At 39.8% G+C, this 17,885-nt stretch overlaps 1 protein-coding gene across 7 annotated transcripts in view; it reads left to right on the top strand.

Annotated features, from left to right (window-relative positions):
* ralgapa2 (Ral GTPase activating protein catalytic subunit alpha 2) overlaps nucleotides 1–17,885 on the top strand; it is a 487,945-nt gene that overhangs the window by 214,347 nt on the left and 255,713 nt on the right. For all 7 annotated transcript variants that reach the window (XM_078230304.1, XM_078230302.1, XM_078230299.1 and 4 more), the window contains 2 exons: nucleotides 12,674–12,802; nucleotides 15,369–15,497. In XM_078230304.1, coding sequence (XP_078086430.1) covers nucleotides 12,674–12,802; nucleotides 15,369–15,497 — 258 coding nt within the window. The remainder of the gene's footprint in view (nucleotides 1–12,673; nucleotides 12,803–15,368; nucleotides 15,498–17,885) is intronic.

The raw sequence follows: 17,885 nt of genomic DNA, 5'->3' as shown, positions 1-17,885 counted from the left end.
TCCACTATTCACCGTTTTGCACTGGACTGCTGAAGCTGCTTTTTAGGCGAATCTTATTTAGTGACTGCGTTCAATGAAATAGTTAAATATCAGGTAGTGTTTGCTACCTGTACTTCCATCCTTCAAAATACATTCGGGGCACTCATTTTCCTGGAGGCAGTCAAGGGGTGAAAATGGAATTTAGAAGCTGTTGCTTGCTTAGATGCAGGAAATATTTCACCAGGTCAAGAAAGCTCAACATTTCACTCTCGTTACTGCAGTCCCTAAGGACACGCAATTTCTGATTGACCCAACCTCCTTCAGCCTGACATTGAAGCCCAAAATGGTCAACTAGCACAGATCATACAGGCTGTTCAACCACTGAACCAGCTGGCCTGAGAAGTTGTACGTTGCCCGTATGAAATTGTGAATACCTGCAGGAAGTACCTTGGATCAGTGTCGACAGAATGGATGACATGTACGCTGTACCCCCATCTAGATTAAAGTTACTTTTTCCTATGTTTTAACCGGACCATGTCAATAGTGATCATATTTTGAAGTAAGCCCCACATGTTTACCTATACCTGGAAGAACTGGTTGATGCAGATGTTGTCCAAAGGGGAAAAAAATCTAAGAATTCCTATCATGTGGCATTTGTGATCAATCAGGAAAGCCCAGATGTGCTTAATACAGGCATATTCGAAGGAGCCTTTTTATAGGGAGAAAAATGTAGGCAGATCGTCACCAAATGAAATGTAATATGACCTCCCATGGTCTCCATTATGTTACTCACTTTCATAGTACTATCTGTTATGGTCAGTGTTATTTGTATGACTGTGATAGCTCTATTTCCTTACGCCCTGAGAAAAAGATTGCACCAAAGAATACTCGTGGCCCTTCAGTAGTGGTTCAAAGGTGTTCCACAGGCTATCCTTCCACCATCACCTGTAACATTAGTGGTCATTGCCTTTGTGATGTGGACAAGTCGTCTGGACAGAGTCTGGGTAAGAGGTTATGGAATCATTTTGCAGTATCTGGCATTGAACAGATGCTACGAGTGTGACTTGCTATAAACTGCTTTAAAAGGTTGAGTTATTTGTTTGACTTCCCTGATGGGAGGAAAAAAACTGAGAGTTAACACTTTGTGGAATAGATCAAACTAAATCTTTAATATGGAAGTAATTTGTTCAATATCAATTATATCCAGATGATCATGGACGACAGCTTGAGCTTCAGTTCTTCAGTCTTTGATATTTTGCATTCGCCTACCGTGCGCAATAAGACCTTGGCTACAATCACTGGAGCGATGAGTAATGCTCTACGTATTACAGGATATTGTTGTAACATAAGCTCTTGTTATTAGTTGAACTATGGAACATGGGGTCAAAATGTTTTGTGATTAAAGGTATATTAGCTATGAGGTATTGAAATATTACCTCACAATTGTCCAGCCCATAATGGTACCTCTAGTTTTTAAAAAAATGCATTTATAAAAATGGCACAGCGAATTGTTAACTGATTTCTAGTAAAAGGCAGTGGTTTAGATGTTGATTCCTTGTATATGAACTTGTTTCTTTGTTTGAAAAGAAGTTAACGCAAGTATATGAAGAGCTTTGCAAGGGATCGTGTAGCTGCTTATTTTACTTGATTGTACTTGCTTACGGTATATGAAAAACAAATAGAGAAACCAATAGAAAAAGCAATACGTCAGATAAAAATAGGATGTTATGGAAGTGTGGGGTTTGGCTTAGCTCAGAGTTAGCAGGACAGTGCAGTGGTGCACGGTGGGTTTAAATTTGATTGAGCAGTCAGAGGACAGGTTGGAACTGCTGTTGAAGTGCAGAGGTTCTGGCAGAAACTATGCTGGATGGCTTTGCTCTTCCTGATTATTTTGAAGGAATTGTGGTTCATCCACAGCTTAATGTTGGTCCGTGTGGCAAATGTTGTGGGATTGAGTGGTGACGGCTGAGGCTTTCATTGACGTGGATACAGGAGCAGAGCCCATGTTTATGGATGATATGGCCAAGAGAAAGCATGCATAAGAAACAGGAAATAGCCACAGATGGCTCACGCTGGAGTTGATGGCACAACCACCAAGGTGTACCCATTTATATTGGGATGTTGCCTTCCTCCTGAGATACTCCTGTTGCTTTAACATTAGTGAATGGGGCTGGTTAGCTCAGTTGTCTTTGGACAGAGCATTCATGGAATGGTAACAAAAAATGCTGGATAAACTCAGCAGGTCTGGCAACATCTATGGAGAGAGAAAAGCAGTTAATGTTATGCATTCGTATGACTCTTCTTCAGAACTCTTTTATTCATGGAATGGAATAGTACAAAATCTGGAATCTTCAATACCATTCTTATGTTTTTAAGTTAGTTATTCAACAAATATTCTAATTATTTACTGTGAGGTGGGGTTTTTGGCGTCACTTGAGATGACTAAGTATGTTTTGTGGTGCTTCAATTCTGCGCTTATTGTGTTACATGGTATCTTAGATTGTGCCTTTAATATGTAGCGTTCATATCTACTTTTAGATAGGTATCTGTGGTTATCAACATAGTGCCTTTCATAACTCAATGGTAGGTAGTGCTCTCGTCTTCAAGTCAAAAGGTTGTGGTTCGATATCCCACTCCAGGGACTGCAGCAGGCTGTCATGCCGGGACAGTAGGGAGGGAATGCTACACAGTTGGAAGGGATGTTCTTAAAAAAAAAAGTTCCTATCTGGCCTCTCAAATGGATGTAAAGATTCCATGGCATTATTTGAAGGAGAGCGGGGAATCCTTCCCTATAGTCTAGCCATATTTATCCTTCCAGCAACACTTAAGTGGAGTTTTTGGTTATTGCATTGATGTTTGAGGCACCTTGCTGTATGCAGGTTGGCTGCTGTGTTTCATACATTACCACAGTGACTGGACTTCTGAAGTTGGAAAAGGTGCTAGGTAAATAAAAGTCATTTTCAAAACTGCAAAGAAAATTTCAGTTTGAAAGTTAATACACTGCTCCTTCCTGGAGAGGAATGAACAGGGTTAAGTTATTGAGCATTTGTTTCTAATTTCTACCTATTTTATCAGTTAATAAATCTAGTCGATTGTCAGCAGTCAATATTTTCCTCTCTCGAGACAGGGGCTGTGAAGTGAATTAACGCATGTTTGCAGCACAACTAACTGCAGATGCATCCTCTCACTGATGTTTTATTAATTTCTACCCCTAGATGGTGCACACAACCACATGAATGTAGCCTTTTATTTCTGGTGTACAAAATTTTATTTTTCAGAGAATATATAACATTTTGTTGAAGGCTTTACTAGAATAACTTATGTTTCGGGTAATGTATATTGCTAAAACAATCACGGGAAATATGTTGCCTTTCCTCATAATGGCAAGGATGCTGATTTATTTTTTCAACCTCATTCATTGAAGCATTTAATTTGAAAATTTCTAAACTAAATGCACGTAGAAGCATATTCACAATTATTGAGGGTATCTCGTGAAATTTTGACGTAAGGTCCCAATGAGCTGATTAAAAATTTTTTTAAAAGCTGGAAATACCTGGCACGTCTGGCAGCATCTGTGGAGGTATAAACAGTTAACGTTTCAAGTGTGTCCTTTCCTTTTTGCTTTTGTCACAGTCAGTAAAAACCTGTCTAATTATAATCGTAAGAGCATAAGAAATGTTAAGGATGAGAAAAGGACGTTTGGACCAGAAGAATTTTACCGGCACGTCCGCCCAAGTTTCGCACGATTCCGCCCGAGGCCAACGGAGAGTGTCATTCTCCGAGCCTCGCCCGCCCCCGGAATCGGGGCAGGCGTGCCGGTAAAATTCCGGCCATAATCTCTACTATCCTACTAACTCTTTAATAATAACAGACTCTCTTGAACAGTGCTGACATTTTTGCTTCTTAGTATGCAGCCTGTCAGATTGTTCCAAACATCTTTCACTCTTGAGCAAAGAAGTATTTTGTAATATCTATTTTAAATGAATGTGCTCTGATCCTCTTTTTCTGGATTAATTTGAAGCAATATTCACAATGCTATTCATCATGCTTGCTGCAAATTCCCATATGTTGTGGAGAAGTCTTAAAGCTTAGTTTAAGCACTGTTGCAATTGTTAGATAGTAATACCATTTCAGAGGGTGCCAGATGGCTGGGGTATCAACAGCCAGTAATTAATTGTAAATGAGTAACTGCCAATAATAAACTTAGGGGTGTGAATTAAAACAGCAGTGTTCTATAAGCATTGCTGGATCACTCATATTGCACAGCAGCCATTAAACAAGTTAGATTGATCGTTATGATTTTAACAGTACTGTTTTTCTTTTCTCAAGTGGCGTGCAGCTCCATTCATTCTGCAAAGATAATGAAACCTCCTAATCCCCGTCTTCAATGTAGTAATAAGTAAATAATACATTATTTCATGTATGAATGGACAAAAATCGGATGAAATCAAAATGATTAATACATTAACAAGCTCCCTTTTTCCCCATCTGCCAAGCGGTCAGTTAATTTCCAGAGCGAATAATGCAGGTGTTACTTAAAAGAATAACTTGTTGGAATTTTATTGCTTTGAAGAAGAACAACGAAATAATTGCTAAATGTTTTTGGTCAATTTCTTGATTTATATCCTTGTTTGTTCACTGTTAATCTAAGCATATAGTTATAAACTTCAGTATTCAAAAAGAAAATCAAAAACAGAAATTGGATTTTGAATAAGGATATCAAAGTTTTTGCACGATTACACATATTGGCAAAATTTTAGATATTTTGAGTATTGCCCCCTTGAAGTTAACTGGGAAGATACCAGAGCCATGTGCACTATTCTCTGGTTGCATTGCTGTTGTATACGATACCAGGAGGTGTTGGGTCTTCAGGCACCTAAATTATACCACCTATCCAGGCAAGTGTATAGTATGACTGGAAAGGCTGTAACAGTTTTTCGTACAATCTTTGTTGTAATACATGGTTTAGCCTCAAGGTTTCATTTTGTTGCAGCTGAAACTCCCAAAACAAAATGAATCCTAGTGATTATAATCAGGCTTTTTTTTTTGTCATCATGCAATGAACAAATGAAACCAAATGTTTTAATATTTTTGAAGATATAATTATTCACTAACAAATTGCAAGATTTTCAAACAAACCTTGAATGTATTTTAGAAAAGGAAAAAAAAACTAAGTGCAAGTGGAATAGAATCTTCCATGGGGTAGTGGGAAGAGGAAAGCAGGAGGTGGTTCTCTTGGCTAACTATCCTTCTTCCTCTTAAGACAACAATTCATAGTTGATTCTTGAGCTGTAACATCCCTCTTCTACCTCCAGGCAAGTGGTTATTCTAGACGTGTAAACCTGTGCAGTAATTAAGGGCAATAATAGGTGGGATGCGTTTACAATTCTCTCTCTCTTGCATCCCCCAGAATGTGGTGTCATCTCTTTGCTTTTTAAAAACTAGGCAAGCTGTCTAACCATTTAAAACAGCTGCTGGTCTGTATGCTGCAAAGCAAATTCAGTTTTGTACTGTTGACCTCCTCCTTACCCCGAGGCAGCAGTAGATAGCATCATAGCAATTCAGCCCTGTGACACATGAGGTTTTGCAATCCATCTGTTTGTATGGATATGACCCTTTAGTTGAGTGTGGATATTATCCACTGCCATTGAAACATAAGGGGTGGAAAGTGAGTTTTTTTTCTGAGAAGTATTTTTTCAGCTGCAGGAAAATCATTGTGAGGTGTGCTGATTGCAGCTGGCAGCAGCCATTAGGATTGGTGTGGAACTGGGAGGAACAGTACTGCTCTTCAGATGAAAATTGAAGAAATCTTTGGGGAGAGGCCATTTGCAAAGCCACATTCGCAGCAGCGCAGTTTGAGTGGGGCAAGTCCAGTCCCTGGTTTGCTTAGGGAGGTTCAATTGTCAATTGGCTTCCTAAAACAGTTGTACGGTCCTTGTCCCTGTCAGCTTTGACAAAGGGCCATCTGGACTCGAAACGTCGGCTCTTTTCTCTCCTTACAGATGCTGCCTGACATGCTGAGATTTTCCAGCATTTTCTCTTTTGGTGTAAGCTCCTTCATTAACATATAAAAGGAGCCTAATGCCTGTTTGAGGCAGCCTGAAAAACAGGCTAGTCTAATATTTGGATCTTTGGGGCATCCTTGGGGTGCAGATGTTGGTCTTTGAAATTGGTCTTTGTTATGTCCATTTTACAGTGATGACAATTAAACAAAATCCAATTTCTAGGGCCAAAATTTTCCAGCTGTCCACGCCAACGGGATTCTCTGGTTCTGCTGCAGTGAACAGAGATTTGACTGAGCACCAAATTCTTTGTCCTCGCTTATAGCGACAGCAGGGCGCGAATGGCTGGAAAGTTCTGGCCTAGATCTACGCTTCTAAAGTTTAAAAAAATCTTTACTTTTTAGTTTATATTGTTAACACTCATTCTTTAAAACAACTTCATAAAAAAATACTGAGAATATTAACTGACTTAGTGCAGCTGATGCTACAGAAGCTTAGAACAACCCATGGTTGAGCAAAAGGGAGCAATGCACAAGAGGCTTGTAGGACTGGAGGATGTTACAGAAATGGCCAGGCCATAGAAGTCATTAAGAGGCAGAAAATTGAAGTAGAGGGACAACAACAACTGTAGTTATGTAGTGCCATTAAACAGAGTTTTACACTCAAACATTTTAGAGGGTGGGAGGCTGGGGGGGGGGGGATGGCATTGGCATAATGGAGTCTGGAAGTAACAAAGGCATGTATCAAATTGTCAGAAGCAAATGGGCTGAGATGGAGTTGGGATGGGGAGGGGAAGCACAGTAGATGATATAGATTTGGAAATATGCTCTCTATGATGGAGAGAATACGGAGTTGGAAATGCAGCTCAAGATTGAGTGGGACGCGGAGGTTGCACACCATCTGGTTCAGCCCGAGATGTTGGACAAGGAGGGTTGGAGTTGGTGGCAGGAGTTGAAGGAATTAGCTCCTGTCTTGCTAATATTTAACTGACAAAACATTACTGCTCATCCAAGACTGGATGTCAAACAGACCGAGACTAGGAGCACGGAGGCAGTGGATGAGATTAAGAAACATGGAGAGGTGGATCTGGGTGCCAAATCTCTGCATGATGTTGCCAACAGGCAGCATGCAGCAAAGGAAGAGGGACGGTCCAAGGATAGATTTTTGGTTGGTTAACAAGATCAGATGTTTTGACCTGAGTCTTTTGATGAAGTTATAATGATTTTGAAAGGGTAGTTGACTGTTACTGAGCAGAAAGAAATGTTTACTGTCATAGAGGTTAGGAAAATAAGTTAGGTGGTTAAGAGCTGAGCAAAGTAGAATGAAAGGAGCTGGAAGGTAGGCCTCAGGGTTGAGATCAGTTTGCCAACAAATTTATATTAGTGTTCTGAAGTATGCATGTTTCTAGATTTTGATCGTATGGTATATATAAAACTGCATTTAATGAACAACCATCGCATTTGAACCACAAAATGGCCAATTAAATTTTTAACGTTCAAGTTTATTTATTAGTGTCACAAGTAGGCTTACACTGCAATGAAGTTACTGTGAAAATCCCCTAGTCGCCACACTCTGGTGCTTGTTCGGGTCCACACAGACAGTGACCCATGCTGGGAATCAAACCCCAGGTCCCTGGCACTGTGAAGCAGCAGTGCTAACCACTGTGCCACCATGCTGCACTAATTAAATTGGGATATCGAGCTTATTCTGGCTAGATGCTGAAAAATCTATATCTATATATTTTGGACTTCGCTTTTATTAATTGGAAATTCAAGTGATAATTGTTTGAATTAAAATGTGTTTTGATTGTTTCAGCATTTGCATTACCCACTTCATCAATTGGTTCGTATTTACTAAATCCGAGGTTATAGTGGATATTTTGTGTTGGTAGGATGAAACGCAATTAAAACTGTGTTCTGTACCGGAATAGCATTGCTTTAAATGACTTTTACTTTAAAAAAAAATCATCTTGGTTTTTGTAGGTAAGGCAGTTAACTGCAAAATGGTTGATCATTTTATTGTAAGTAGAGTTGAGTGCAGTCCGTGCGTGGATTTTTTGTTAGTACCATTTATAAAAACCCACAGACAACACTAGATGACTGCAGGCACAACGATACATGGAAGAGCATGCTTAATAATAAATTGGTGGTGAGTCAGAACACAACAGCACTTTGCCCCTCACTTCCCCTAGAACCTTCCAGGTCTTTTGTCTGAATTAACCAACTTATTCCTCTTGTTTTGCACCCCCCACCATCACCACCACAACCCCCCCCTTGCCGGTGAGAAGGAGTCTCAACTCCATCCACCCACTCTCTTCCCTCTCTCTCTCCCCCCCCCCCCCCCCCCCCGCAAATTCTAACAACATGTAATAACTTTGAGCGGGTCCAGTTTTTTTTCTCTAGAAATACATACACATGTTATAATGGTTGTTAATTACACAAACAGCTGTGTTTTTTTCTACTTCATTGACTCTTTTCACCTAAATGAAATAAACGGCGCACTAATAAAATACTTGAAATTAACAGTGTGAACAAAATCATTTTGCAGATTTTGTTCATCAACAGTCAGTCATCCAGGAATGAAGGGATTGTTGCAGTAACAAAGTGCACTCACCAACTGCTTTTTGCTACCGCCATATGTTTTCACGACTGCTTGCATTTCTGCAAGCTCTGTGTACAAAGCATTCAATTAAAGTGATTCATTTACCAGGTAGCGAGCAGCCTGCTGCAGTTCATATTTACTGAACTGTGCTTTAAAAGGGAAGGAAAACATGCCTGTATTTGAATTAGATGATTTTTTATGATCCAGCTGATAAAGGGCAGATGTTCTCATCTTGCAGTTTTCCCGTACAGATTGGGGTTTTCAGATGAGTTTGAAGTTTAACAGGTTAGACTACCCACAGTAATTGTGGAATAGCATTTTGCTAAGGCTACAGTATATATCCCTTTTGTAAATGCGTTCCCTGCCTTGTAACTTTTGGCATATTAAGTATTAGATGCACTTTCTCTTTTTAAAAAAAAAGCACGCCACTGAGCTGAAGAAGTAACGACACAAGATTTTTGGTGGTTTTATTTTTTCTGACTGATCTTTGGTGACTACTTTATGTAATTTATTGGTAGAATTTTACATTAGTTCCGAGGCGAACCTAAGGCTTTTGGAATTTGGCCATTAGGTTACCAACAATTGGGTATGCCTTGCTATTCTGTGTTAACACTAGTAATCATGCAAAATATATGAAGGGAGTAAAAATTATGTTCATTTGAAAGTGATGAACATCTCAAAATAATAGTACCATTTGGTCCTGCTTACAAAATAATGTCTGTCTATATTGATGTCTTAGTATTTATAATTGATGAATTCTCCGCCATACTTACCTGGCCTGGCCTACATGTGGCTCCAGATTCACAGTAATGTGGTTGACTCTTCAATGCCCTCTGAAATGCCAAGCAAGTCACTCGGTTCAAGGGCAATTAAGGATGGCAATAAATGTTGTCAAGCCAACGCCTGCATCACATGAATGAAATTTTTAAAAATTAAATGCGCTACCTTGCGTGAAAATTTGGTTAGTGATTTGTGTGCAATTGTTTATTTGCAGTTCTTTTTCATTTCTATGGTCACCCACAAATTTAAATGGTGCCAATCAAGGTCCAAGCTTTGAAGTTTGTCAGAATAGAAGCAGATTACTGCAGATGCTGGAATCTGAAACCAAAAGAGAAAATGCTGGAAAATCTCAGCAGGTCTGGCAGCATCTGTAAGGAGAGAAAAGAGCTGACGTTTCGAGTCCAGATGACCCTTTGTCAAAAACTCTTTTGAAGTCTATCGGTGTTGTCAGATACAACGTTTCAGGGAGACTTTTTGACTTTGTGTTCATAAGCGAGTCTCTAGTTTGGAGGCCTTTGAAAACTGACTTGCTGAGATAATTAGTGTTCTCCCAATAAATATGTCCGCAGTTTCTTCAACTAGTACTTTGATCTAGCATCTTTAATGGAATAAAATGTCCTAAGACACCTCATAGGAGTTGTAGTCAGACAAAAGTTGACAATGGACTAAAGGAGGACATATTAGCTTGGTCAAAGTGACATGTTTTAAATAGCCTATTAAAAGAGGAGATAGGTTTTGAAAAGGAACTCCAGAACTTGGGGTCTAGATGGCAGAATGTACAGCTGTCAGTGTGGGGCAAAGAAATTGGGGAATACATGATGGATTGAAGGATTGCACAGATTTTGATGGGTCGTAAATCTGGGGGAGCTAAGAGAGATGGAGAAGGGTAAGGCCATAAGGGGATTTGAACACATGGTTAAGAATTTTAAGATCGAGGGTATGTGGACTAGAAGCCAGAGTAGGCTGGTGAACATTGGGTGGTGAATGAACGAGACGGCATGAGTTAGCATCCAGCAAGCAGAATTTTGAATGATCTTGTGTTTATGGAGGATGGAAGGCTGAGGTGACAACAGCACGGATGAGGTTTTCATCAGCCGATGGGTTGAGGCAGAGGTGTGGACGTGTGGAAGTAGGTGGCCTTTGTGAAGGAGTGGAGATGAGGTTCGAAGCTCAACCCCGGGTCAAATGGGGCGTAAGTTGTAAAAATGTTGGTTAAGTGTAAAATAGTCAAGGAAATTGTATTTTGAGAATTTCTACCAACAGAATGCAACAGCTGGGATCCCTTCCATTTGCAGCAGATCTTTAATTAGTATGGTACTGAAGGGAAAGAGGCCGAGACAGTACTGCTTTTTTTGTCAGTAAACACTGACTGTCACGTAGATGATTGGCATTATGCGTCAGGAAAACTCATTTTGAATAATAGAAGCAGAAGACGTTGGGGAGATTAAAACAAACCTAACTAAACACTATGTTCACTAGATTACAATAAACAGATGGTTAGACTCCACAGAAGACTATCTATCTCTTAAGAAATTGAATGGAGCTTGTACACAATAATTTGTTTGACTTTCTAAATTTATATGTGGTAATAACTTTACTCATCCAGTTATAAAGTGATCAGCAACTATGTATCTAGTGAAAACATTTTATATATTTAAGCTCTTATACATGGTTCTTAGTAATGCATCAGTTGAACTTCATGTATCAATGCTGCTTTCTTTTCATTGGAAAAAATTGAGTTAGTGACAATTACTGATTTTTATTGTTTCCTTGCATAACTGTTAAATGTGAGGAAGTAGTGTTTCATGCAAAGGTTCTCAAACGTGTCGGCTGAGTTTTGTTGGTCCTAAACTGGCACTGATGGAAAAGGCAGCTGTTTTTTAAAAAAATTCAAAAAATCTAATCTGGTGCAGTAGAGTAAAAATACACTTGTTTAAACCAGATCATGTGGTAACTTGCTGTACTGTGGTGGGACATGAACAGTGCAAGATTACCGCTTTCAAAGTGTTTCATGCCAAGCTTCTGCAAAATTAACAATAATTCACTGTAGGACACCTTGGTTTATCTTTATTCTTTGTATATTTGTTAAAGATATATTATGAAAAGTCTTATTTTAAAAAACAGTTTTTTGTAATGTTTAATCTCAGTGGTGTTGTTGATCATTGTGTGTATGATAGTATTGATATATTTTGTGGATATAAATACTTAGAATTACAAACTACTTTTTAAAAAATGAGCATATTTTTTCTAAAACTAATCTGTTTGTGCTCTACATTCGGAAATGCACTGACCGTCACCTTTATAGAATTTGGGTCACTGATATCCATTTTTAAAAAGCAGCATATGTCAACAGAAATAAACTCCCATCTGTTCCTATGTTGCTTAATGCCAGAAATCCAACAACAGCGGTTCAGGACAATACATAGCTGTGTTTGTAATTACAGGTGTGATGTAAAAATGACAAATTAATCAGACTCTTTATCATACAGGTAGATCTTTTGTTCTGCCCTGCAGTCAGTCAGCATTTGTTTTGCAGTTGTTTTATTAGGAGAATCCATTTGCTGTCCGAGAGAATGTTTAGTTTTGAAATCTATAATTCAACCTACTTTAAAAATTAATTGTCAGAAGGTATTCAAATGCCAACTGTCAAAAGGAATGCAAAAAAAAAAAACACCTTTTGTGACTATTAACTGAAATCAAGAATAGAGGCTTTTGGAATTCATTTTGAGTAGTGGATTTTTGAATATTATAGTTCTACTAAATTCATACTAATTTGCCAAACTGAGCCCTTTAGTCTCAATATTTTCTGTTTAAAATGATAAGAGTTCAAAAAAGTCAAAATCTTTATAATTGCAAACATTTGTTAACTGTCGAACGGAAGTGTATTCCTCACCAGTATTTAGTTATTATTCAACAACAGTCCAAAGATGTGCAGGTTAGGTTGATTGGCCACGCTAAATTGACCCCTAGTGTCAGGGGGATTAGTAGGGTAAATAGGTGGGGGTTACCGGAATAGGGCCTGGGTGGGAAGTGGTCAGTACAGACTCGATGGGCCAAATGGCCTCCTTCTGTACAGTAGGGATTCTATGAACAAAAACAGAATAATGCTGGAAAATCTCAGCAGGTCTGACAGCATCTTTGGAAAGAGAACAGAGCCAACATTTTGAGTCTAGATGACCCTTAGTCATATTACTGCTGTGCTTCAGGACGCCACTTAGATTTTTTTTAAAAAACAAAATACACGTGACTTAATTGTTCATCGGTCTATTTTTGTAATAACTAATCCTATTTTCTGCTTTGATTAAAACTAGGATGTGCTGAACATGCTTACTAAGCACTGTTCACCTCGCTTTTTCCTTCTCGGTTTACCTGGTTTCACAATGATGGTCGGGGATTTCATCACAGTTGCGACTCAAGTCCTCAACTCAGACATGCTGGATGTGAGTATGGCCATGCTGTCCACAGGGACCAAATAGCTGTTAGTAAGGTTTGGATTTCTCCACTCAAACAGGTGTTTGCTCATTAGTGCAATGTGAGACAGATTGCTCAGCGCAGATACCATGGCAGCAAATGTGTGAATTGGAGGGTGACAGTGCACTAGCATAAAGGTGTTTCATCAAAAGGCTAGAATAAGACTATATATACTCAGTAACGCGACTGCACTTACAGAAAAAAACAAGTGATTTTTATATCTTAGTGGCTGTAAATTTCTAAACATGAATATGCTGCAGACTGAATATTTATTATCCAAAATTTGTAGAATCATAGAATAATTACAGGACAGATTGAGGCCGTTTAACCTGTTATCTCCATGCTCTGTCTGTCTGCAAGAATGCTTCAGCTAGTCACACTCGCCCACCTTTTCCCCATAGCCCTGCAGTTTTCTTCTTGTCAGATAATTATCCAATATTGATCTGAAAACCATGACTGAGTGGCTTTCTGTCCTGTAACTATTCTATGATTCTATGTGGCACTTTATCAGATGTGTTTTGGAAATCCATGTACACCATATCAGCTACTTAAACCAAATAAACCCTCCTTGTTGCCTCAACTAGAAACTCAATCAAGTTAGTTAAATACAATTTGCCTCAACAGATTCATGCTTCATAATTAATTCCCATTTGTCCAAGCATTGTTTAATTTTGTCTTGAATTATTTCTTACAACAAAGGTTAAACTGTTTGTCCTATAGTTGCTAGGCTTATTCTTGCTTCCCTTCTTAAACAAGGGAATATTTCCAATTCGCCACTCCTCTGGTACCACCCCTGCATCTAAGGAGGATTGGAAGATAATAGCCTGGTTCCCTGCAATCTCCATTCTATAATCATTTTCTGATGCCTCTTTATCAGCGTTTAGTCCCTACAATGTTTAAACTACTTCCTTTTTCACTATAGCTTGGGCAATATCTTCCATCAAAGGCAGGTGCAAAATATTTGTTTTGTATCTGAGCCATGCTCCCTGCTTCTATAGAGAAATATCGTTTTCATCTGTAACCAGCTCCTTTCCTCCTCCTATCACCTTCTACTATTTATATATATATATATATATATATCTATACAAGACTTGAGATTCCCTTTTATGTTGGCTGTCAGTCTCTTCTCAAACTCTTTGTTTCTCTGATTTGCTTTTACAATTCCCCTCTGAGCCTTCTATGTTCAGCCTGGCACTCACTTTATTGACCTGACTTCTGTTATACACACCACTTTTCTGATTCGTCTTGTTCTTAGTCCTTTTTGTCATCCAGGGAGCTCAGGCTTTGTTCATCCTACCTTTCCCCCTCATTCAAATGTACCTTAACTCTACCTGAACCATCTCTTCTTTAAACGTAGTCGTTGTTCCAGTACAGTGAATAATAATTAAAGTCACCCGTTATAACAGTGATATACCTTTTACTCCTCTTTGTAATTTCCTTGCAAATTTATAACTTTATATCTTTTACCCTAGTTAGTGGTCTATAGAGTACACTGAGTAGTGTAATGGTACTCATTTTTTTCTTGGCTCTAATAACATGCTCCGTAAACCTACTTTAGACCTTATTGTGTTTTTCCTCCTTCTGATATTTCATAATGCTTGCCGTTTCTCACTCTTATGCTGTAAGCCAAAGCTCTTATCTGTCTTTCCCAATTGTCTGTGCGTCTTGTTTTTCCTTTCTGATATCTCCTGATTCCCATCCTCTGCCAAGTTAGTTTAAACCCTCCTTAAAAGCAGTAATAAAACTGCAAGGGCATTGAACCCAGCTCTGTTCAGGTGCAGTCCCTGTGGCCTGTTCAGGTCCCATCTCTATCAGAACCTGGGAACGATGTCCCAAGGATCGAAAGCCATTCCTTCCGCGCCACCTTCCCAGCCATGCATTCATCTGTTGTATCTTCCTATTTGTATATTCACTGACCTGTGGCACCAGGAGCAATCTGCGGATGACTACTTTTGAGATCCCACTTGTTAGTTTCTTTCCTAGCTCCAGAAACACTGCCTACAGGACCTCACCCCCGCCCCCCTAACTATGTTGTTGGTAGTAATTTGGACCACAACTGTTGGCTGCTCATCCTCACTCATCAGACTGCTTTGCAGCCACTCTGAAAGCCTTGACCCTGGCAACAGTGATGGCAACATTCCATCCTGAATTCCCTGCCATGGCTGCAGAAATGCCTGTCTTCTGCCCCTAATTATAGAATTCCCTGTCAATATTGTTTTCCCAACTCTTATCCCCTGTGCCACTAAGCCAGTAAGAAGTTTAACAACACCAGGTTAAAGTTTTGCTACCAAATAAACCTGTTGGACTTTAACCTGGTGTTGTTAAACTTCTTACTGTGTTTACCCCAGTCCAACGCCGGCATCTCCACATCACCACTAAGCCAGCCATGGTGCTGCAAACTTGCTGTGGCTGCACTCTCCAGTTGAAACATCTCAGTTGCCCGTGTTCAGAACAAGATGCATTCAGGGACCTGTGTTGTGTTCCACCAAAGTATTCTGCTGTTTGTTTAAAAATATCTCCTTGTACATCGCACAGGCACCACGTTATGAAGCACAAATTCTTCTTGGATCTCTGGTTTGTTTTCCTAATCTGTACCAACAGATGTCGCTGCTACAGCCTGTAACCGGTGCTACTGACATCATCACAGGGAATGAAGATATCAAGGTAATGCAGGTTAACTGACTGGAACAGAGAGAAAATTGCTGAGCCAAAAATTTTGACTACAATCTTAACTGGTGTTGCAGACAAATTAATTTATGTTACTGGGACTAAATAGGCACGTACTTGTGTTTAAATTTAGCATGATCCTTTCAACATTTAGAAATGTATTTTTATTAACTTCCTTTACAGCATTAGAAATAATTTATGTCAGTAGAAGAACGGCCTCCCAATTTTTACTGGAAAGCTGCAAAATAATTATGGGGTCAAATACCTCATTGCTATGTCTACATCCTTTGACCAAGTTGATTATAGAATCCTCCTCCAGCACCTCTCCTCCATTGGTCATAGCAAGAGAATCTCCTGCAATGGCCTCTATCCCGGCTCTTGCTCTCTTGCCTCCAGAATCCCCCAAGAAGTTATCTTTGCCCCCCTCCTGTTTCTAACCTACATGCTCCCCCCTCCAGAAACACTCCGATCCAACAGATTTGCTGACAACACCTAGCTCTACCACACTGTTGACCCTTCCACTGCCTCTGATTTGTCTCACTGCTTGTCTGATATCCAGTAGATGCGCAGACATTTTTGCCAGCTAAACAGTGGGAAGACAAAAACCATATTCTTTGGCCACAAACTCCATTCCTAAACACTGATTCCATCCCCTCCGCTGTCTCAGGCTGAACCAGGCTGTTTGCAACCTCGTGTCTGAGTGGATCCTGAGCTGCGCTTTCAGCTCCTACCCTGTCTGTTATTAGCATTAACATTTGTTTCTCTGTCCCTGAAAAACTCACATGCTACTGAAACCCTCATCCATGTTCCCTCCAGACTTGAATATAGTCCAGCAGTGCCTTCAATTTAAATTCTCATCCAATGATTGAATCCTTCAATGGCTTTGCCCCTCCTTACCTCTAACCTAATGTAAGGCCTAAAACCCTCTTCCAGTTCTAGCCACTTGCACAAATTCAGTTTTCATCACTGATCCATTGGCAGCTGCCAAGTCTCTAAGCTCTGGAATCCTCTTCATGAGCACCTTAAAATCTATCTCTCTGACCATACTTTTGTCCAACTGCCCAACGATTTCCTTACATGGCTTGGTGCCAAATTTTGTTTAAAAACGCTCCTGTGAAGCGCATTGTGATATTTTATTATATCAATGGTGCTCTATAAATGTTGGAGTAAAGATAGTGTTCTAATGAGGGAACACATAATGGAGGAAGAGGTCAGCAGATTGGTGATAGAAATTGACGGGGTACCACAGCACAGATGTTGGACCAGGCTAGAAAAAGATCATATTCCATATCTGCAACAGATAAGTGAGAATGAGACACCAGAGGAGCAGGGCTGTGTGAGGAACAAAATCTCCATGTAGAAATATCAAAGTTTTCATATCCCATAATATAGGAACTCCACTGTAGATTTAACATCAAGATTTGTAAATTTCAGTGATTGACTTCCAATGTTCCCTTGAATGGCCCTCTGTTATGCACAGCTTGTTTGTCGCACTATGGTCCATTCCTGATTGTTGTGCAGACCCGCACCTCTACATCTTAGAGGGAATGATGTCCCCCCGCTCTTCCCTCTGTTGAAACATTATTCATAGAGTCAGAGTTTTACTGCACAAAAAAAGAGGCCCTTTGGTCCGTCATGTCTGTGTCGGACATCTATTGTAATCCCATTTTCCAGCACTTGGTCTGTAACCTTGTATACTATCGCAGTTCAAGTGCTCATCTAAATGCTTCTGAAATTTTTTGACAGTTCCTGTCTTTACCACCCTTTTAGGCAGTGAGTTCCAGATTCCCACCAACCTCTGGTGAAAAAGGTTTTCCTCAAATTCCCTGTAAATATCCTGCCTCTTTTTCCTTAAATCTATGCTCCTTGATTTTTGACCTCTACTAAGGGGAAAAGTTCCTTCCCATCTACCTTATCTATGTCCCTCATAATTTTGTTCACCTCAATCATGTCCCCCTTAGCCGTCTCTGCTCTCAGGAAAGCAACCTTAGACTAGCCAGCCACTCTTCATAGCTGAAATACAAGCAGCATCCTGGTGAATCTTGTCTGCACCCTTTCCTGGTGCAATCATATCCTTCTTATAGTGTGGTGACCGGAACTGCACACAGTAATCCAGCTGTGGTCTACTGAGCATTTTATACAGCTCCATGATAACCTCCCTGCTCTTGCATTTTATGCCTCGGCTAATAAAGGCAAGTATCCCATATGCCTTTTAACCACCTTATCTATCTGTCCTGCTACCTCAGTGATCTGTGGACACGCACCCTAAAGTCCCTCTGGTCCTCTGTACTTCCTAGTGTCCTACCGTTCATAGTGTATTCCCTTGCCCTATTACTCCTCCCAAAATGTACCACCTCACTTTTCAGGATTAAATTCCATTTGCCG

This window comes from Mustelus asterias, chromosome 15 (assembly GCF_964213995.1).
Source record: "Mustelus asterias chromosome 15, sMusAst1.hap1.1, whole genome shotgun sequence".
Taxonomy (NCBI): Eukaryota; Metazoa; Chordata; class Chondrichthyes; order Carcharhiniformes; family Triakidae; genus Mustelus; species Mustelus asterias.
This window is presented reverse-complemented; position numbering and strand designations above follow the sequence as displayed.